The sequence below is a fragment of the Uloborus diversus genome, chromosome 4 (genome assembly GCF_026930045.1).
Source record: "Uloborus diversus isolate 005 chromosome 4, Udiv.v.3.1, whole genome shotgun sequence".
Classification (NCBI taxonomy): Eukaryota; Metazoa; Arthropoda; class Arachnida; order Araneae; family Uloboridae; genus Uloborus; species Uloborus diversus.
Genome location: NC_072734.1, coordinates 194,754,426 through 194,770,973, shown reverse-complemented (window position 1 = coordinate 194,770,973; position 16,548 = coordinate 194,754,426). Strand labels below are relative to the sequence as shown.

The window sequence follows — 16,548 nt, the reverse complement described above, 5'->3', positions numbered from 1 at the left end:
GGGGAATGTGCAAGTTCATTTCATTCACCTGTATATACATGTAGAAAGGTAAGGTGTGCGTAGTACAAAAAAAAAAAAAAAAAAAAAAAAACAGGATTTTTAGCAACAGCAAAAAAAAATGAAATAACAAAATTTTTTGCTAAAGCTGGGTTTGAGATCACATGAGTGGTAATTGATGCAAATATAACAGCTTAACTGACATTTTTCTTAAGTATGTGATGAATTTTGTACACAATAACTTTCCCCCAAGAAACACTTCTGATTTAAATTAGACTTACTTTATTTATCCCTAAGTATTTTGAGATGTCAAAAAAAAAAAAAAAACACTTGGTAATCATTTCATTAGCAAGTATGGCTTGCTTAAGTAAAACAGTTGATTTACTAACATCTGAACAATGAATACATGAACTAAATGTTACTGCCAGTGCTAAATAATGTTTCGTAAACAGATAAACAAAGTAAAGCAAATAATTATGTTCTAAAAAATGTGACACTTCTGCTTTTTTTTTTAAATTAATTTTCTGTTTTGGTTCCTAAATTGGAAAATAATAGCTAAATGAACTATATAAAGTGTGTGGGGCTCGAAATGCTCTCTTTCACTTTTGTAAATACACTTTTTGTAATCTAAAAACCTTGTCATAGAAATGCAATAAATTAGCTTGATACAGAAATGAATATATTAATAAATAAATAAAAAATATCTGTTTATCCCATAGTAGCAATTAGGTGATCTTATAACTGAATTTTTATGCATTGAATTCTTATTGTTTTTTTTTTATACTAGTGTGATACACAATTTAAAAATGTGGGTTTATTATTCAGTTTACACGATTTAGTGTTGAATGTAAGTTAACAATCTGGAAAATTCAATAAAGGGCTATTCCATTGCGACGGGTGTGACAAGGAGACACTTTTTTTACCGGTTAAACAAAAATTTTGAGCACTAAATCAGTTAACAAATACTAACAAAGAAATTTAATCATGTTTATGCATTTGCTTGAATAATTAAATTGAAGCAAAACTGTGGGACTTTTAAATTTTTTTAAAGAAATTTTTAAAATCTTGTGACGTTTGCAAGACATGAGTTTTCACCTGCACTCATATTTCTAAAAATTCCTGTGAATATTTTAATGTTTCATGACTAAAGCTTTTTTTTCTATTAAAAGACATTCAAATAAAACTTAATACATGATATTTATATTGAATTTAAATTTTTTTACTTAACAGGAAATTTTTTTTGAACAATCACGATTGCTTATTGCTTTCATTTGTCTGTTTTTGGCGTCCTATCATTTTATTTTCCCACCAGCACCCTCTGCAGCATCACCGTCGACTGGCTCCTCACGATGCTGCTCCTCTAGCAAAAGCCGTCTCCAGGTTGCATCCATGTCCTACACACACGCATATACATACACAACTACACACACATACATACGTACAGACACCTACACACACGCACACACACACACACACACACACATATATATATATATATATATATATATATATATAGCAAACAGAATTTCAAATATTAAACAAATTATAAATAATTAATGATGATAAAAAGGAAAAATGCAAACAGCTATTTAAGTAGGAAAAGATAAAGAGTGAATCCAAAGCTCATCAGCCGTGGAGGATTCATTAATTATGGTCAAAAGACCAAAATTTTAACTATGAACTTAAAGAGAATGTTTAATCTCCAGTACAATACAGCAATATAGAGTAACAATGGGCAAAAGCACCACTTGCTAAACTAAAAACAATAAACTAGAGCTCAAACCTAAAACTAAAAGCAGGGGGTTTCGCCTCGACTAATCAGGAAAACAAGTTCCGATAATTAGCCATCCACGTGACAGTACCTGCCTATAACAAAATTGTCTTACCTTGAAATCCATGTAAACAAAGCTGATTCCATTGTTCAACTTGATAAAATTCCATTCCAGTTGTCAACATAACAATAAAATAAAGATAAAAACATATCCAGAGGACCAATCCATAGCTCTGGATTCACTCTTTATCTTTTCCTACTTAATAGCTGTTTGCATTTTTCCTTTTTATCATCATTAATTATTTATAATTTGTTTAATATTTGAAATTCTGTTTGCTTAATTTTTTATATTTACTTCGCTTTTTAGTTTTGCTGCGTTGCGCATCTATGGGCTTTTGGTGTGGTCTTTTCAATATTTTTCCCTTTTATTATATATATATATATATATATTTACAATATATATATATATTTTTTACAAAAAAAGTGCCATTGCATTATTTGCTATAACTGCTGATCCCATTATGTCCCCACTCTGAAATTTTTAGGATGTATTTATTAAAACATATTTAAAAACATATATTTTTTTCAAAATTTTTAAAGGACACTAACTTTAAAAAAATTTAAATTTAAAATTTAAAAAAATAATAAAAATTCAAAAGAAATATGCATGTTCCATGTCAAATTAAAGCTCATGCAATTCTCTTTAAAATGAGCCATTAACCAACTGTATTGACCCCATAGACCTAAAATTGTAGCATTTTTAAGCACAACAGATGAGTAAAAAAACGTGTTTTTTTACAGATTAAAAAATTTAATAACTCATTAACCAAAAGAGATAGATTTTTTTAACAAGTAGATCTGAATTTAGAATGTCAAACAGTAATCCCTGAAAGTTTCATGAAAATCTGAGATGGTCATTTTGAGTGATTGGTTGATATGACATGAAATGACCCTCATATGCTGGGACTGTTTCTGATTCAGTCCTAGCTACGAACCCCTTACTCAGTAGCATTTTGTAATTAAGGTCTGTTTCATCTCAATTAAATGTTTGATCTCACATTAAGCTCCCTCTGCTTAAATTGCTTCATTTCTTCTTGGTCTGGTGTTTTCACCACAAATGTTCAACTGACGTATTTCATATTGCCTTTTCCATTTGCCTTGTTAGCTTATGCTAGCTGTAACTTCTGAAGAGCATTCTTAAAAATTTTAAGAACTGTAATTGGAAACTTACATAAACAATTATAAAAAATTCAAATGTCTTCAAATATTGTAAATCAACAGAAAAAAAAAAAGCAATATTTAAGCAGTAATAGCGAGCTCCCTACCAGCATGGAGTGATATCTGAGTGGTCTCATTCTGCGCTAGATGTCACTCCAGATAGTTTTCTGATTCCGTGGGAGAGAGTTAGTTTTTCGCTAAACTCATAAACCTTGTTTAAACAGAGCCAGCATTAACAATTTAATTTTTACATCTCTACATAGTATAAAATGAAGTCCCCAAAAAGCGTCTTTGTGTTTGAACTCACAAAACTCGAGAACTACCCGGCCGGTTGCGCTGAAATTTTCACACTTTGTTCCTTTAAGCCCTGAGAAGGTTTGCAGACCAGTTCGAATAAAATTCGATGAATAGTTCTTTTTTTATTCTAATTTACGTCCAATTTTCACATACATTCTCAAATATGGGGGTGAAAAATTACTTGCACATATTAATATTACATATCGTTAGAAAGGGTAGAATTTTCCGCGTTCTACGCAATTTGTTTCAATGCTCTAACTTTATTACGGCAGGAGTTATTTGCGTTTTTAGCTCGAATTTTTTTAGGCTTAACTGAAATTTAGGCACTAATTCCATCATTAATTAAATCAATAAAAAGTGAAGGAATTGTCCCACGGCTTTCTTTTTGACGCCATTGGAAAAAGCGACCTTTTTTACTCCCAGATCTACCTCGACCTATGGTCGAAAAAATAAGCTTTTATCTCGAAAGGAAAAAAAGTTACAAGCCTTTTTAAATCAAGTTTAAGAGATCTCGATTCCATTCAAATTGTAAACTATTTTCTTTTGCATTTTAGTTCCTTAAACTTATTTTCTTTTGTGTTTCCATGGTTATGCATTTTAAATCCATCTTTCTGGATTTAATTTCTTAAAAGTATTTTAATATATGTCGTCATCGGTTGGAAGAGAAATCATGATGTTTATTTTTTATTTAGTTTTTACGCCTGATTGTTGAATATACGTCACTTGACACAATTTTTATTTTCAAAGTAGACCGGGCAAAGCCGGGCAACGCAGCTAGTTAACAATAAAATTAAAAAATATTTAGCAAAGTTTTGTATTCCAAAACAAATGAAAACATTCATTATGAAAAAAAAATCTTGTATTTTTTGGCGGGCCCCTAAGCTAGGGGTCCCCAAAAGAAGCCCTTGCTTCTCAGACTTACACTTAAATTATGCTCTGCCAAAAGCTATATCAGCAGAGTAGTTTTCAAGGCTTTTTGGTGCATAAATTGATTTAATACAATGTAAATGCCGCTGGTATGGCAAATAATAAGGAATGGTAGACCACCATTACTTTACTGTGTCAAGATCAAAAGAGTTATTTAAAGGTAAAATTAAGGATAACAACAACGTTTTATTGCACAAAACTTGCAGATTACTGGACACATGTGTTTCAATTTTGCAAAGAACACTTTTTTCCAGTGCAAACGAAGTGTAGGAATGAAAAGACATCGGACAAAAGCTGAAAGTAACTTGAAAGGTTTTTTTCTTGATGTGACTGTATCTTAACTGACTGAATTCAAGTTAATTATTCTCGTATTTTTCAAAGCAGCATTTAAAACAATTGAAAGTGATCTATAGGACAGGGACAAATACAAACTGCCATACTCAATGTGGACAGAGAATTGTCGACTGTTTAGGGGAGTAGACTCCCCTTGTATCTGTCCCCCCCCCCCTTCGGACACATCAACCTATGCTACATTTGCAAGTTTAATCCTCATTTGTGATGTTGTAGAAAAAAATCTTCACCTCTCAATGTGTTTTTTTCTTTCCTTTCAAGTTATTTATATGTAAAAACAGCATCTTCATTTACATTTGAAGTAGCGTAACTTCGGGTAGATAAGCCGCGGCTTATACGTGTTTTAAAGTTGAAATTTAACATCTGCGGCGTATCTGCCAGGGCGGCGTATCTGAAGAAATTTTCCCCTCACCCTTCTTTTTTAGTGCTTTTCATGTTCGCCCTATCGAACGGCAATGTTAAAATTCATTAAAAAACCCTAGTAGAGCTCTCAAATTGCACCATGAAACAGGTTTTCATTAAATTTAATATCTCACACCCTTAAACCTGAGTTCGTTTGCGCCGATTTTACCGCTGTTCGATGTTATAGTGCCTAGAAAGAGTAGTGTGCCGATCGACGGGGAAAAAGTGAGGTCAGATCTGAGGAAAAACCAGATGGCGCTGCGCTCGAGGTGTACGTTATGCTCCTCAATCAGACTCGTTTTAAATCAGCGATTGCATGCTCATTTCGCAGTTTAAAAGCCCCGTTTTTCGGATTGAACTTATTTCTGCGCAAAAGACAAATTCTGTAATAAGTGCTATTTGTTACATGGGTGTTCATTTATTTTTTGAAGAATATAAAATTACCTTATGCTAATTTATCTTCAATGAAAATAGTAGACTATAAGGGGCCATTCATTAAATATGTAAGGGTACCGAGGGGGAGGGGGGTTGGAAAAGCCTCTAGGTACCTTTGGGGGGGGGGGTCAAACTCATTCTTACGTAATATTTTCCAAGTCGGTATTTCACATTAGAAATTGCGCGATCAACAAGTGATTTGGCAGAGATTATGTTCCATTTGCGTATGGAAGTTAAAAAACGTGTTAGGATAAGATGTTTTTTTATTTGTTTTACAAAGAATGAATAGTGTAAAATATAATAAAAGAGTCGCATTATGTATGGCATGTTTTATTTTTAATTAATATTACATTTTAAAAAAATCGAAAAAACATTCAATTTAGATTCCAACTTTTCAGTAACTATTTATTTACGCAAAAAGTTAAATTTAATATTGTGAATTTAATAACGATTCCAGTGATGTAACGATTCCAAGATTTGTTATTTTCTCATTTTGAAAAACGAAATGGAATCTTACGTAAGAATGGGGGGGGGGGGGTGAAAACTCTTACGTACCCTTACATGGGGGGAGGGGGATCAAAAATTGCCGAAATCATACTTACGTAATTAAAGAATGGCTCCTAAGTATTCAATAACTGCGCGTCTCTTATTTCTCTACTAATAATAAAGCTGGTATCCCTCGCCAAGTGTTTAAATTTGCCACTTTTCTTATGCCGGCTCTACACTCTCCAACGAGAGCACAAGACAAGACAAGGGGTAGAGTGTGGATGGGGAACTCGGCGCCTCTTGGTATCTCTCGCGAATGTCTCGCGTTGCCTCCAGTAAATGTCGGTAAACTGTTCCCGAGTCAAAGGAACGCGAGAGGCTACTGCAGCGCCATCTGTCCGTCGCGCGGAATTTGCTTTGTTTTGGTTTTCAGAAAGCAAATCGCAGTTCGCCATGTCTAATAATTAGGTTTGGAACAACTCTTTGGAGTTGAAATTTTTGGAAATTTTTCAAACAGAGCCTATAATTTGGAACGCAAAGCACACGGATCATAAAAATAAGCAAAAGGTTTGATGCATGGAATCGCATTTCTTCTGGCTGCTTCTTATGTAAAATGACTCCTTGTTTCCAAATACGACCACCTTTCCCCCATCTCGCCCCCCTTTTAGATTTTCCCCCACCCCTTCTTTAAATCAGAGCCATTTTTTTAAAACTTGGAGTGGGAAAAGAGCATTACAATAACCGTTAACATTACCCTGAATGACTAGAGATGTGCAAAGCTCAAAATTTTGTGCATATGTAGCAACAAATAAAACTTGCCCCCCCCCCCAAATTCAAAAAGGGGGGATTTTCTACAAAAATCTGTACGTGTAGGAGGAAAACGGAGATCATATTTGGATTCAGGGGGTCAATTAGCAGAAGAATCAGGCGGAATAGCCTCAGAATCATTTGAAAAATTTTTTTTGCTGCGCAGTGTGTTTTGGGGGGGGAGGAGTGCCCCTATGTTTTCCTTTTTGCCACATATGCACAAGATTTTGAGCTTTGGACATCTCTTACGGTTAATGTTTATAGTTAATATAATGCTCTTTTCCCCTTCCAAATTAAAAAAAAAATGGCTCTGAATTAGAGGAGGGGTATGGGAAGTTCTAAAAAGGGGGGCGAGATGGGGGGAAAGTGGTCGTATTTGGAAACAAGGGGTCATTTTACCTTAGAATCAGCCAGAAGAATGTCTTTTCGAAAGAAAACCTGCGATTCAATCATATGCAACGTGCCACATGCACAAGACACTTTTTTTTTTAAATTTCTTTTACATCGCGAAAATTTTTTTGGATATAGGAGTCATTCATAGAAGAGTCTTATAACTCTCATTCTGCACCGAAATTTTTTTTACAAACATCTTTTTTAAAAAAGCAGAATAAAAAGATCGTTTTTCGTTATTTTTCTAATATTGGGGGGGGGGGGGGTATACACCCCAAGTCCCCCTTTTTGCGATCGGTGTCCATAATCTTAAACTGTGAACTTCCCTTGCCCATCAAAACTATTATTAGCAGTTAATATAAAGCTCCTTTCACTTCCAAAAAAAAAAAAAAAAATACTTGCTCTAAAACTAAGGAAATTTTTAAAAAACTTGGGGGGGGGGACTTTAATAAAATTGGGACGTATAGGAGGAAAACGGAGGTCATATTCGGATTCAGGGAGTCATTTTACATAAGAATCAGCCGACAAAATGTCAGAAGCATTTCGAAGGTTTTTTTTTTTTTTTTTGCCGCACAGTGTAATTCAATGCTATGAAAATCATGAGTACAGATCTTTATATTTTATTTTTATAACTAAATTGTATAATATTGTGGCCATTTTTGGTTGTAATCTTAATTTTTAAATTCACATTTGTTGTCATAAAACAGTTTCATAAAAATAGCGGATAAACATATTTGTCAACCACCATCTCTTCTTCCTCGACTTCTTTTTTGCCTTCTTGGTGTTGTAAATGTGTAGGTAGTTGTATGTAAAAAGAATACAGGCACATCGCAAAATCTGCATCTACTTCGTGGTTCATTTTGTAAACAAACAAGCGGATTGACAGTAGGGAAGTTGCAACCTATTAAATGTTCATATTTTGGCTATTGCATATTGTTAATTGACCCTCAAAACTAAAAAATTCACCATCGCCGAATTTTAAAACACCGTGGTTGATTTTTAATGAATTTTTAAAAATCCACGCGCAAAAGTGCGCTCTTCTGAAACGTCACGAACCTACGTCACAGGGCGCGAATGGGCAGCCTTCCGCGGAAGATCCCTTGTTTTCGCTAGGGACATTTTTAGCGCGCTGATATTTTTATTTTTTAGAAATTCAATAATCCTTTAGAACACACTATGGAGGCCGGATTCGTTAAAGCACAATCTAAATAATCTTCCTCAAATAATATCAATGGTGATATTCGAATATTTCCGAGAGGATGAGAGGTTTAATGTTCCAGAAACGCGAGGAGATAAGCCTTTTACGTTTCATCTTCGAAGTCGAATGCACGTTCTTCGATTTCTCCCATGACATGGGAACCGGTTCGCTAGCGTTTCTCTCCTATCGGACGTCACTTCCTATGCCATCTGACGTCACAGGCGCTTGAACTTTAAAAATTAATTTTAAAAAAAACTACTTATCGTATCGCAAAAATTTTTTCACCTATGATGTTCATACATGTTACTCTATCATATAAAAATAAAATTGAAAAATCGAAAACTTCCCTGTTGAAACGCGCGCGAATGCTCGTGACATCACCGGCTTCTGCGTGCGCAAACACCTCGCCCGAGAGTGTGAACGGCTCTCTCGTTCAACGCTTCCCTCGCCATGACGTCACAGATCTCTCGGCAAAAAAAACCTCTCGTGCTTTTCAGGGAGAGTGTGGAGCAGGCATTAAAATTTCGGGAGACTTAAATACCTTTTATCTCGATAACGGAGGACGATAACAAAAATAATTATCAATTTCGTACAGGACTTTAAAAGGCTAAAATTAAAAAAAAAAATTTTTTTTAATATAATTTACGTGCTTATTGATTCCGTTTGTCCGAAAGTTGAATGGTCGGTCGCTAACAGTTACCAGGCGTAGCGTTGCTGGAGATTTCCAACCTATTCTCCAGATCTATAAACTGTAGAGGTGATGCTACCATATACCGTGCCCAAGTCGGACTCTTTCTCATTTAGGGGCCTCATTGACTTAGGAGTCGCTCCATTCTGCTTTAAACTCATGCTGGCTACATGAATGGGGCTTGAGTCTCCCAAGTGGCATTAAATACAACAACAAACTCCGCCCTAAGCCATCTCGATTGATAATACATTTGTCTTAAAATATAAGTATCAAATTTTCAGTCAATTGTGTAAAATTTTGTTTTGAAAACATCCTTGTCTTTGTGTCTACTTCAATAATGATCTTTTTATCGTCAATATTATTTTCCACATAATTTTCATTACATACAAAAACTACAATATTTGGAGATTTTTTAAATTTCATACAAACCCAATATTCGTTAGGCAAATTAATATGAACAATTTCATTTATAATAGATTTATACGTGGTTATTTCAGTTTCATCTGCGGAAAGATCAAGTTTTATTTTTTTCAAACAGGGAACATTTTTCTTAACTGCATAATTCCTGATGGACCTTTTCTTTGGTAATTTTTTAGTAAAGTATGTTGGCAGACTTGGGAAAATTGTCGGAATTGCCTCATCTTTAAAAAAAGTTTTTCCGCGAGGAATCAAAACTTCCTCACCATTTATAATATGCTTGAAATGCGCTTCAATAAAATGTTTTTCGAAATGCAGAGCACAAATTGAGCAATATTTATCAAAAACTTTATCTAACCTGGGAATTAACGAGTTCCACTTTAGTTTTTCTTCATCTGCTGGAGCTTTAAAAAGCGCAACTTTTTCCTTGCATGTTTTGTACCCACTTTTGCACCCTGGTACGAAACAAGATAAAGCTTTATTTCTTCCAATGTTCAACTTTGATGTCTCCATTAAAAGCCTTAAATGCTGTTTCATGAAATATTCACGAAATAAAGGTAAAAAAGAGAAACGCGGAACTAAATTGTAACAAAATCCTGCGTCTACTAATGTAAACATCGCGAAATTGAACGTACATCTCGACCGCACTGCCATCTAGCGGTTTTCATACAATTTGTCTTCAAGAATCGTGGGGAAAAAAGCGCCGGTCGGCACACTACTCTTTCTAGGCACTATATCGATGTTGTTGCTGTTCTTTCCAGTGTTGCCAGATTCGTGATGGTAACATACGTTTCAATGGAGGAATAGCTAGCTTGTCCGAATTAGAGTCCCTATAGTTTGAGTAATGTTTTAAAATGTCTCAATGATGATAAATTAAAAAAAAAAAAAGAATCAATTGATAAAGAGTAGACAATTTTTTGATGAATTGCTAAGTATAACATAATGATTTGAAAACTTCTCATCCAACCAAATGTAGATGTCATCTGGCAACACTAGTTTTTTGTGTAACCGTAGCATTTTCTGACCTTTTTTTACACGAAGTTTATTCCATTTCTATCTGTCAACAAGTGCAATTGCTTGTTATAGTTTTGTTCTAACTATAATAAATGATCGCATCCGTACATATCTTAATATATAAAAATCTTCTGTGCGGACGTTTGTCACCATAAGGCTTTTAAACGGCTGGACCGATTTTGATCAAATTTTTTGTGTGTAACTAAGCTGTGGCAAGCATGGTTTCGAAGCACGATGGGTCGAATCAGAAACGTTTTTGTTAATGAATTAATTAATTAAAACATTGGATGGCTATATCTCCCAAATGATTAATATTTATTTTAATCTATTGTTGAGCGAGAACTGAAATAAATATTTAACTCGTTGCCAAAGGACAATAAGAAAGCCAGTTCTGCTTTTTGTAATGAAATTTCCTACTGTGATATGTCAATTGAGAATAGATAAAACGTGGAGAGAGAGAGAGTGAAGCCTTCATTTCTTGATTTAGGTCCTGAGATATATTTTAAAGTAAAGTACTGGAAGGTTCACGCAAAACGTGTGTTCTGTCGTCGTAGCTGAACCATGTGACCGGATCGGTGCTTTAGGTTTTCCTAACCAAGTGATCAGAAAGTACCGTACCTAGCAACATTTGTTTCTCGGTTCAAATCCATCTGCGTTTTGGCACCAATGGCAAGAATACTTTAAGGATTATCAAACTAATCAGAACATTATTAAAGGAAAAGATGATGGAATTTAAAGACAAAACAAATTTTGTATTCGTCTAGATAAATTACAACAAGGTAGTTCTGTACACAAAAGACCAGTGCAGTGGAAGATCTTAATCTTTGGTGGAAAGAACTAATTAGGCAATATATGAAGTTTTAAAAGTTTTCGTTCAAACGATCGGGCCGCGAATCGGTCGAAGTTAGCTTCGCTCACTGTTCGACCGGATTACAGTAACGTAGTGGCTTGGCGACTTTGGCTATAAACAATAGAGTCGCGTGATAATTTGTTTACATTTTAAAGCTACTGTTAATGTAATTTATTGTGTTTTTTGTTTATTTGGCGTTTTTTGTTTTTAACGAGTGTTTAGTTGAAGAATGTTTATTTACATCGGGAGGAGGGGGGATGAGTGATTTTCGCTTATTCAGAAAACTGTTTTTACCTTTATCATTTTTTTAAACGATATCCTTTCGATTGTTTTATTCTTTTTCAAATGGGGGTTGTTGCAGCGGGATTTCCTGATTGTTCTAGTTTTTTACACTTAATATCTGAGGACGCTTTTTATCCTTTGAGTATAGCTGAAGGAATAAACCATCAAGTACGGGAGAAAAAAAAAGTTAATAAAACAACTGCTCAGTGGGCATAAGATAAATATAAGTTGTTATAAATATATGCATTTTGGCACCAAGCAGCTTAAAACATTTTTGTTTTACTTATTTTTTTTCAACAAAGCGGTTGAAACACTTGATAGTTTATTGAATTTTTTTAACTTTTCAATTTACAAAGTTGAAACAGAACAACGTCTGTCGGGCCCTCTAGTGTATATATATATAGAGAGAGAGATATAGAGCGGGTGGGGCACTGTGTTTTGATACGCTCTTCTGAGGCGTATACGATGGGGCGGCTTATCCGATGAACTTTTGTTTTTAGTTAGTAAATTATTGCATGTGCGGCGTATACGATAGGGCGGCTTATCTACCCGAAATTACGGTAATAACTCAACAGTTTGAAACTATTGTAACTAAATAGACTACTTTAGAAGAGAAAAACTGCGCACTAGGACAAAGAACGCAGTTGACAGCAGTGAACAACATAAAGAAAGGGCAAGCTAGGGGCGGCAGAGCATGTGTGATGTGCACGCTGCATAAACATTTGAAGGCCATTTTGCAATTGCCTAGGTCATTCAACTAACTGTACATTACGTATTTATTTCTCTAGAGTCTCATTGCAACCATTCGTAGTTTCAAATGAGAGACAATTATAAATTGTCATTCCGTTTTCGTCAGTTGAGTGAAAAATCTGGCTGAATATTTAGAATTTAAAGTCAAATGGGCAGCTTAAGATATTATTCGAATTTTGCTGAAATTTTCCAGATATAGGCTTTATATATTTATCAATTTCATTATTTTTTACTCCTGATGTCCAGTGTGATAAGCAGGGGTCGTACAAGTCATGGAAATCCTGGAAAGTCATGGAAAAAAAAATAAACAAATTTCAGACCTGGAAAAGTCATGGAAAATAAATATTTTCATGAAAAGTCATGGAAATTTATTTAAAATCATGGAAAAATGTCTTGGCCAGTAAGAAAGTAACAATAACTAAAAGAGTGCTAGAAATATTGAGTGATTTAGTAGTTTTGGGGCTTATAAATTGAACGATCTCAAAAAAAAATCCGAGTTTTAGAATTCAATTTCATCTGCTTCTGTAACAGCTGCTCGCCTTTTTTTTGTGATTTTACTACTGGGGCATAATTAATTTTAAATTAACCATTATTTTCAGCACTTCTTATATTTTATATTCTGTTGTAGTGGACATGTACGTTATTGATTTTGCTATGCCCCCTCAAAAAGTGTAATTCAATTGCATCCGAGTTTGTTTCAACTCCCTGTAAAAAATTCATTACTAATTTATCAGAGTTTATTTCAATATTTTGAAGGCTTTAGAAAATGAAGACTTTAGTCAGGCAGTAGAACATAGAAATAGGGGAATTCTAATGCTCTGAAACTGAGGTGCCCAACATACAGCTCGCAAAACTGATCTTTGTGGCCAGCTGAAATGTAGCTGATTTTGAAAAATGAATTTACTGAAAAAACGTGGCTTTACTTTAATGAACAAATATACTGTCAAGTTACATGGGTGATTAGATGCACTATTGACACCAAAAGACTGATTTTATGGAGTGAATTTATCATTGGAAACTTAGTAATGACTCATTAAATTTTTGTCCCATTCATTTCTTTTCTGCCCTATTTATTAAATAAGAGATCATTAGACATTTAAACATCAGTGTATTGCATTCATTATACTTTTTTCTCTGCTTGAATTTATATGATAAAGACAAATAAGAATAATTTGTTAGTTTCTGCAGTGTCCACTGATATTTTTTCCGTCACAAGTAAGTGCTCCAATGAGGTAGTGACATTCACGTAAAAGTTTTTCTAAAGCCCATTTCCGAAAATTGGCAAGTTTGACATTAAATAGTACTACATTCTTCATGTAACAAGGTCATGAAAATTTTATGAAGTCATGAAAAAGTCTTGGAAAAGTTATGGAAATTTTTTATCCAAATTGAGTATGAACCCTGGATAAGTAATCGACCGATTAATGTGAGAAAAAGCGTAGTGCGCTTCATATCAGTTGTTTTAAATAGCTTCCATTTTTTGTCCTTGCAAAAATGTAAATGGTAGGCACCCCATGGTTTTTTTTACATTAAAGTTGATTGTTTGATCAATTTGTCGTACTGAATGTACAATGTAACATATTTTTTCCGTTTTAGTTTAGATAATTTTGCATTGAATTTAAATTCAAGGTTGATAGCCAAATTACCTCTTCAGATGGAGTAAGTTTTAACTTTATACTTCAACTTTAGTATAAGGCTTCAAAAGCGAACTGTTCCAAAAAGAGGTACTACTTATCCCAACACACTATTTAAAGATTTTATTGTAGTGATACTAGCTCTTTCTTCTCTTTTGTTTTACAGACATGCAGCTTGTTGAATGCAAGTTATGTTTGTAAGTGTTTTATGTATATCATTTAAAAAAATATAACCCAAGTAAAAAGGTTTTCTTACTGTATAAACTCAGAATTTATAAAACTTGTGTAATTTTGTTGCCTGTATTAATTTTAAACAGGTCTTGGACAGAAGTTTGGTTTTTTGACAGTTACATAAAAACCCATGTCAAAGGTGGAATTTTGACTTGACAATAAAACCCATTCATTAGAACCAGACACTGTCAAAGACTTTCCAAGCTTGGTTCCAATTGTATTGGATAATCATTAAGCATTTTGTCTTCAACAATGATGACACTAGTAATGTTGCTTTCAGGAGTTCTGGTTTTAACACGCTGCAGAAAAGCCATTCTTGTGTTTGCCTTGGACCTGCAACTGATTTGGAGTGAAAGTTTAAAAAAAAAAAAGTCTATTTCACCACAGTTTGGAAACAGTATTTTTTTGTCTATTGCAACTTCTCCTTTGCTATGTTTAAAAAAATGAGTATGTGCATCAAAATGAAATCGTATTTGTGATAAAAAACAAAAGAAAAAAAGAAGGTTTAGCAACTCTTCAGAACTAAATAGACATTTAAGGTTTCATGCTAAAGAGGAATCCTATTCTTGTGAATATAGTCTAAAGGCGTTTTCTCAAAGTTAATATTTGAAGAAAGATTTGAGGATATACACTATGGAAAAACTATATTCTTGTGACTATTGTAAAAAGACATTTTCTGATTGTTCAAATTTGAAAACACATTTGAGGATACACACAAATGAAAAACCATATTTTTGTGAGTATTGTGACAGAACATTTTGTGATATTTCAGGTTTGAAAACACATTTGAGGATACACACAAATGAAAAACCATATTCTTGTGAGTATTGTGAAAAGACATTTTCTGTTATTTCAAATTTGAAAAGACATTTGAGGATACACACAAATGAAAAACCATATTCTTGTGAGTATTGTAAAAAGGCATTTTCTGTTAGTTCAAGTTTGAAAACACATTTGAGGATACACACAAAGGAAAAACCATATTTTTGTGAGTATTGTGACAGAACATTTTGTGATATTTCAGGTTTGAAAACACATTTGAGGATACACACAAATGAAAAACCATATTCTTGTGAGTATTGTAAAAAGGCATTTTCTGTTAGTTCAAGTTTGAAAACACATTTGAGGATACACACAAAGGAAAAACCATATTCTTGTGAGTTTTGTAAAAAGACATTTTCTCAAAGTTCAAATTTGAAAACACATTTGAGGATACACATGAATGAAAAACCATATTCTTGTGAGTATTGTAAAAAGACATTTTCTCAAAGTTCAAGTTTTAAAACACATTTGAGGATACACACAAATGAAAAACCATATTCTTGTGAGTATTGTAAAAAGACATTTTCTGATAGTTCAAATTTGAAAACACATTTGAGGATACACATGATTGAAAAACCATATTCTTGTGAGCATTGTAAAAAGACATTTTCTCAGAGTTCACATTTTAAAACACATTTGAGAATACACACAAATGAAAAACCATATTCTTGTGAGTTTTGTAAAAAGACATTTTCTGCAAGTTCAAATTTGAAAACACATTTGAGGATACACACGAATGAAAAACCATATTCTTGTGAGTATTGTAAAAAGAAATTTTCTCAAAGTTCAAGTTTGAAAAAACATTTGAGGATACACACAAATGAAAAACCATATTCTTGTGAATATTGTAAAAAGACATTTTCTGTTAGTTCAAGTTTGAAAAAACATTTGAGGATACACACAAATGAAAAACCATATTCTTGTGAGTATTGTGAAAAGACATTTTCTGATAGTTCAGGTTTGAGGACACATTTGAGGAAACACACCAATGAAAAAACCTAATATTGTGAGTAGAAAAGATTTTTCTATGACCTCACATTTCAGGCAGTGAGAAGCAAAGGGATGTAAGTAGACTATTTAATGTTTTCGAATAGATCACGTTTAAATTTCAGATCCTAGGTAGGCATTCTTAAAAAAAATAATAATAATAATCAAGAGAATGCTGTATAGCAGAACCTACTAGAGCTCTTGCCCCAAAACAGAAGAGAAGTCCCCCTACTATTTGTGCTGGTTTGTTTAATTTTGTCATTTACATCCTTTTGCTTCTTATTGCCTCATTTGAGGATACACACTAATGATAAACCATATTCATATGAATATTGTAAAAAGATATTTTCTGTTATTTTAAGTTTGGAATGGCACTAATGAAGAACCATGTTCGTGCTAGTGCTGTAAAAAGATATTTTCTGTTACTTTAAGTTTGAAACGGCACTAATGAAGAACCATGTTTGTGCGAGTGTTGTAAAAAGACATTTCCTCATTGTTCAAATTATGAAATTCATTTAAGGATCCACATTAACGAAAAAACTTATTATTGTAAATATTGTAAAATGTTATTTTCTCATCGGCCGAGTAAGAAAA

The 16,548-nt window shown here is 33.5% G+C and overlaps 1 protein-coding gene across 1 annotated transcript; it reads left to right on the top strand.

Annotated features, from left to right (window-relative positions):
• Nucleotides 1–15,027: 15,027 nt before the first annotated feature.
• LOC129220478 (zinc finger protein 723-like) lies at nt 15,028–15,816 on the top strand (the record flags this gene model as incomplete). The annotated part of the gene is made up of 1 exon (XM_054854899.1): nt 15,028–15,816. A coding segment is annotated over one exon (789 nt), but the record flags the coding sequence as incomplete, so codon positions are not given.
• Between the last annotated feature and the right edge of the window lie 732 nt (nt 15,817–16,548).